The sequence below is a fragment of the Dendroctonus ponderosae genome, unplaced genomic scaffold (assembly GCF_020466585.1).
Source record: "Dendroctonus ponderosae isolate FM_Combo_2020 unplaced genomic scaffold, Dpon_F_20191213v2 Dpon_F_20191213_10, whole genome shotgun sequence".
In the NCBI taxonomy this organism is placed as follows: domain Eukaryota; kingdom Metazoa; phylum Arthropoda; class Insecta; order Coleoptera; family Curculionidae; genus Dendroctonus; species Dendroctonus ponderosae.
Genome location: NW_026017111.1, coordinates 4,636,834 through 4,643,567, shown reverse-complemented (window position 1 = coordinate 4,643,567; position 6,734 = coordinate 4,636,834). Strand labels below are relative to the sequence as shown.

The 6,734-nt window shown below is 37.8% G+C and overlaps 1 protein-coding gene across 1 annotated transcript in view; it reads left to right on the top strand.

Moving 5' to 3' along the window:
• Window positions 1-1,215: 1,215 nt before the first annotated feature.
• Window positions 1,216-6,734, top strand: part of LOC125502749 (dynein regulatory complex subunit 7-like) — a 45,552-nt gene continuing 40,033 nt past the window's right edge. The window contains exons 1-2 of the mRNA XM_048661980.1: window positions 1,216-1,725; window positions 5,707-5,832. Of these exons, the coding sequence (XP_048517937.1) occupies window positions 1,279-1,725; window positions 5,707-5,832 (573 nt within the window). The 5' untranslated portion in view covers window positions 1,216-1,278. The remainder of the gene's footprint in view (window positions 1,726-5,706; window positions 5,833-6,734) is intronic.

Genomic DNA, 6,734 nt, shown 5'->3' with positions numbered 1-6,734 from the left:
CCTTCCTCGGTATTTATTTGGTGCTTGGGAAAGTGTCAGTTATTGTGCTCTGAGTGCCCCTGGAAGGCCCTGATTCGATTATGTCCAATACTTATTCCTCCGTGTCTGCAACCTGAACATCAATTGTCATCCACTATCTTCCTGGAACCACTCTCCTCGCCATTTGTTGGCGTGAGTTCTTTTAGCTTCCGCTATATTACTGTAGCATTTCCCCTGAACTAATCGCATATCCGCAAATTCGTGAAAGGAAATTCAAAGTAGGTCACAGTTTGACAAATTATTGTTATTATTGACAAGGGTAATGGGACCAGCTGTAACTATCTATTAATGACAAAAACATCATTGCCGCTGTCTTTTTATCAAAAATTTGTAGAAGAGAACTTTTTTGATATAAAAAATTTTCGTAATTTGAAGCAAAGATCGTAATTTGTCTTTTTGAATGCTTAAGTATTTCAATATGCTACCAATTCAATATGGAACAATTTCAAAATAATGCTTAATATCGAAGTTGAAATTCGATCTTCAACTGTTAATATCTTCTATTTTTTTATCTTATCTTTCTATATTTTTCTCGTATTCCCCAAGGGAGCCTGTATCACCCCTTAAAAGCAGTGACGCAAATTTTGAATCACCCTATATATTTCCGGTCAATAAAGACGAACTTATGATAATAATATTAAATACATTATCACGAAATCAGTTACATTTTTTTGCGATTTTTACTGTTCATAAAAAATGTTTGTTCTTATTATGTATACCACAGTGTTCGCCTTCAGTCGGACAGATACAACATAACGCCCCATCTAGCGACGCCCCGCGTCCAGGGATCTGAGAGGATCAGATCTGTCAGTTCCTACGACTAAGGACGAATTGACAGATCTTCAACCAATAGAAATACCTACTTTCGTATCATCCATCGTATCATTCTATAAACGGGTGCATGGCTTCAATCAGTACTTGCAAATAAGCTGAGATTAAATCACTTCCGACAGTGACTCAGTTTAATTTTAATATATTTAACTCTGTGCCCAGAACCATCTCACGGTTGTGTTGGAAAAAATGGGAGAACTTAAAATTCAGTTGCGTTTTGACTGTCTTCATAAGCTGCCAAATGCCATACATTTTTACAATATACCGAAGTTATTGGAACGACATCTCTGTAACACTGTAGGAACACCTAAACCTCAAGTCATCTCCATAGAAACAGTGCTGTTATCCCCGCAACAATAGATCAAGCAATGGTTGCTATGCTGTCAAAGTCAGTAGTGCGGTTTCGCGATGACAACTTCTTCTCCTCAAGGAGAAGAAATGGACGAACCGAGTGAAAATACTGTGCATCTAGACTTTGAAGATGAAAACACCGTGCCGGATGGTGCCGAGCTGGCGCCAGAATCATCCGAAGAAGTCGCAATCGAGCCTGAACCCAAACCCTTTTCCTACATCGAAATGCTGGATAAGCCGAGGGAGTTGCAGGAACCGATGGATATCACGGCTGACTACTTGAAAGTGATCGCCCAGGAGTTGGGATTGATCAAACTGTGCTGGCCGGAGTTGATTGACGTGACGTTCGAGGACAGAACGAATTTTCCGGACAGCTACCTGAAGAACTCCCGCAAGGAGAAGCTGCTGCTGTTGTATGCGGAGAACTTTCGCAGGCAGTTTTGCTGCAAATTTCCCAATCGGAAGCCGCTGTTTCTGGCCTGCGATAATGAGTGCGGATTACAAGTGAGTAGAAGCCAGCAGCCCTTTTATAGCTTGGATCTCAAAACCCTGCCTCTACTGGAAGATATGCATAATCGCGGTGTTTATATGAGATTCTTGCTGATCGGTTTCCCCGTTCCCGGTCCTGCTTATTGGACTGGACACAGTTGGGCCATCGCCTTCGGCTTAATTAGAACATGATCTGGACCGCAAATCCCCTCGTACTACCTGTTCCATATTCTGATTATGTTGACGGTCCCCCGTTCGACCGATTACTTTGTATCGATAATCCCCCGAGGCTTCCAGCAGGGAACTGCAGGATTCTCGGACAAATTTCAGCAAGCGTTTCTGTCTGAGATTGATTCGTTCCATTTGTGGAAGTTTTTTATTTCTGTTTCGCTCGTTGACTAATCTGGCACTAAAAATTGATTGTTCTTGGGAGTTTCTTCATTTAATTCCCATAACTTGCAGATGAGTGGAAAAAAGCAGAGTGTTTGTTTTTTGCACGGATTTTAAATCTTTCCTGATTGTGTAAGCGTGGTCTTATTTCTGCAAGGACCTCAGTAATTCTTTAATCAAGTTGTTCTCAGGTTAAAGTGATTTCTTTAGAAATTTTATTTGCCAAGTATTTTGAGTCAAGTGTCTTATAAAAATCGTGGAAATTGCAAAATGTTTAAGGATTCGATTAAGATCGATTCGAAACTGCCTTTATTTGACCAGATATTTTGACCCGATACTTACCAAATTGGCAAAAACCAAGATTTTGGGCGCCTTTCAGGAAACTCATAGATTCTTTCGAGTCAAGAGTCTTCTAAAGATTGTAAAAATTTCAAATTTCTACTTGCGATGGTGTGGAAAATCTGAATTTTATTGGGGGGAAAGGCAGTTGAGTCGCAACTCCCAATAGGTATGAAGCCCATTTTTACCGAGCTGGCAAAAATCAGAATTTTTGACGATTTTTATTAACCTTGCCAAGGATTTCGAGTCAAATGCTTTCTAACGATTGTAGGAATTTCAACTTTCTACTTGCGCTAGATTGGAAGACTTGGAATTTTTAAGAAGAGAACGCAGCCGGGCCGAAGAGCCATTACTTACAAAATTGGAAAAAATCAAGATTTCGGGCGACTTTCATGAAACTTATGAAACTGTGACTTTGTGGCAAGTGTCTCCTAAAGATTGTAAAAACTTCAAATATCTACTTGTGTTAGTTTGGATGATCCGAATATTTTAAGGAGAGAACACATTCAAGTCGAAACTTCCATTATTAGACCGATATTTACCGAGTTGGCAAAAATCAGGATTTTGGGCGATTTTGATGAAACTTTCCAAGTCTTTCGAGTCAAGTGCTTTCTAACGATTACAGGAATTTGAAATTGACACTTTAGCTAGTTTGTAAGATCCGAACGTTTTAAGGAGAGAGCGTGATCGAGTCGAAACTTCCATTATTGGATCCGACAGGTACTTACCAAATTGGAAAAATTCATGATTGCGGGCGACTTTTAGGAAAATTCTAGAGTCTTTCGAGTCAAGGGTCTTCTATAGATTGTTAAAATTTCAAATTTCTACTTGCGCCAGTTTGGAAAATCCGAATTTTTGCAACTCCCAATATTAAGCCTATTTTTACCGAGCTAGAAAAATCAGGATTTTGGCCGATTTTTAGGAAGCTTTCCATGTCTTTCGAGTCAAATGTCTTCTAAAGAATATCAAATTATCAAATTTCTACTTGTTCTAATTTGGAAATTCTGAATTTTTTAAGGAGAGAACGCAGTCGAGTCGAAACAGCCATTATTAGACCCGATTCTTACCAAATTGGAAAAAATCAAGATTTTAGACCAACTTTCATGAAACGTATTTCTCTCTTTCGAGTTGAGTGTCTTCTAAAGATTCTCAAAATTTTAAATTTGTACTTGCGACAGTTTGAAAAACTGGATTTTTTTGGTGAGGGAACGCAGTTGAGTTGTCACTCCCATTCTTAATCCGATATTTACAGAGCTGGCAAAAATCAGCATGTCGTGTGATTTGAATAAAACTTCCCAGGTCTTTCGACTGAAGTGCTTTCTAAATATTGTCGCAATTTAAAATTTCTACTTGCTCCAGTTTGGATGATCTGAATTTTTTAAGGAGAGAACGCAGTCTAGTTGAGACTCATTATTAGACCGATATTTACCGAGATTAAAAATCAAGATTTCGGGTGATTTTGATCAAATTTTTCACATTTTTCAAATTGTTCGAGTCTTATAAAACTCGTAAAATTTTCAAATTACTACTTATACTAGTTTGTAAGATTTTATTTTTTTAAGGAGAGAATGCAGTTGCGTGTGTGAAAGATGGTGAAAATTTCACATTGCTGCTTGCTTTCGTTTGAATTATGCGACTTTTCAAGGAAAGAGCGTAATTGGGTAAAAGATTCATAGTGAGACTGATATTTACCAAGCCGGGAACAAATCAGAATTTTGGGTGATTGACTAAACTTTCAGCATCTTATCTAAAGACTGTGAAAATTTCAAATTGCAACTCGCTTTAACTCTAACGTGGCAAAATCAGTATTTTGTGTGATCTAAGTGCGGATTTTACTATTTACTATTTTATGCGAAGTCTTACCTTGTGCTTATTTATTTATATACTGTTTGGTTCCTCTATTCTGGAATGTGCTGTTTTGAAAAGGTTAACATTTGTCTTAGCATTATTGAGTATTAATTTATTTTTTGGAAACCAATTAATTACTTCAGCCATAAAATGATGTACATCGTTTTCAAGATTTACGTTTTTCTTATAAGCTAGAACAGTAATGGTATAAGGATAATAAAGGATTAAGATTATGTATTGAGGTAGGTAACTGGTGCACACTTGAATTTTTTAATTAGCACCAAAGTAATTTTTTTAAATTTAAGTTAAAGAAATCGAATTTTCCAAATCACCAAAAGCCGCAATTGCAACTTGCTTGAGAATTCAACTAATATTGCAGAAATTATCAAATAAATTTGAAATGGAAATAGGAGCTTTTTACTTTACCGCTTTGTAGGTATTATTGAAATGGACAATTTTATTAAGAAAAGTTTGGTTAAATTTATATGTAGACCGCCAAATGTTGGACTTTCCTATAGATGTAAGAAGAAATATACCACCAGCGACCGTTCTAAAGGGTCAATCTACCTAACCATGATTGCAGTGSTKGTTGACATCAAGATTATCTAAGGTTTCGGAACATCGCATTGTTCGTGCTTTGTGCAAGATAAAAATRGTGAGAAAAACTCAATAAAACCGTAAAACCCAAGTTTGGGTTTTACCCACCATTTTCGCATATTCGAAAATGTACTCCTTAAGAACCATGAGATCCTGATCTTCCGGTATGGTTTATATTGCGGTCATAAATCACGATTGTGGGCTATTTCTATTAAACCACCAGAGTTTTTCGACTCAGGGGTCTTCTAAGAATTGTACAAATTTCATTTGTATGAGAATGCGGTTGAATCGCACTATTAGACCGATATTTACCGAGCAAGCAAAAATCAAGATTTTCGGCGATTTTTATGAATCCTTGAGGGTCTTTCGAGTGAGGTATGATCTAAAGACTGTATTGTACCAAGCTGACAAAAATCAGGATTCTGGGCGATTTTCATGGAACATGAAAAATGCGATTTGCTATTTACGTACGATTTAAAGCACCGATAGTTACGACCGGTATGTACGAGCTGGTAAAAATCAGGATTTGAGTTGACTTTTACGAAACTTTCAGCATCTAATCAAGTGTAGGTATGCTAAAGATCGCGAAAATTCCAAATTGCCCCTTGGGTTAGTTTGGAAGAAGAAGAAGAGAGTTTCCATCACTAGTTGATTTTCTTTCAATATGTAATCACCATCTGCAACTGTTAGTTAGAAATATGGTTCAAAAATACCGCTCTGTATTTCAAAAAATGACGGCGCGTAAACTGGGGCCGGTTAAATTTTTAACTTTTGAACGTTTGCTGTTCAGGCCCTTCTTCCTGAGTTTGTTTTTTTTCGCAGAAAATGGTTTGCACCACCCTTCGGCCCACTATACTGCCTCATGCGGAAATGTACACTTGGTCTGACTGTTCCCGATTCCTGGCCGATCATATCAAGTACGAGCCCCTGGACGAGCCTCTTTTAATGGTAAGTTCAATTGGTTTTCTAACTTTGAGCGTTGTCGCAACCTAATGTTTCTCGCTTATGTTCGAGCTGTGAGTCAAATTATTAATTGGCCAAAAGGTAGTCTTTTTCCCGTTTGGTGGTCAACATCGCCGCCAACACCGTTAATGCACTGTTGATCAACAGGAAATAATCCCGAAACTAGCAAAAGTTAGGGAAATGTTGCAACATCCCGGTTTCTAGAACGTATTGCATTATAAATAGCTGAATTCTTATAAATTGATTTCCTTTTTTCAAATTCCACCGTACGCCACTGAATTTTGAAAGTTGATGCTTTTGCCATTGAATTAACTCTCTGCCGGTTCGAAGAAGAGCGTTTAGCGCTGCATCCAATCTGTTGCTTCGGAACGGAAGAACTGGGTGGAGCGACCGTACCGGGCAAGTGGTTGGACATTTTTTCCTGACTGAATCATGCTAGCCTCTCAAAACTCTTGTCAACTGAATTTATGCACGCACTGAAATCATAGATGAAGACAAGTAAGACGAAGAATTAAAACAAGACTAAAATGTTCGGTAATCCTTTACAAAAGAGTCTGCTGTGGCACGCGCACATGCCCGTACGCACGGTACCCGCAGTCGAAAATTACATACTGGTCAGCCATGTTGTCGAACTGCCACCAAAGTAGAAAATCGCAATGAAAACAAAAAAATAATTCATTCAAGATTCAAAACTTAGTAGAATTACGTCCATACAGGAAATAGTAGACGACACTGATAAGCTCATACATATAGATAAGTTCTAGATAAGTTCTATATTGTTGAGGCGGATTCATTTTTTACAAACTTCTTTTTGGGTATTTCGCCTCAAAAATTTTTGTCTTTAAAAAAGGCAGAATTTCCTCACGTCTTTTATTACAGATTGATAA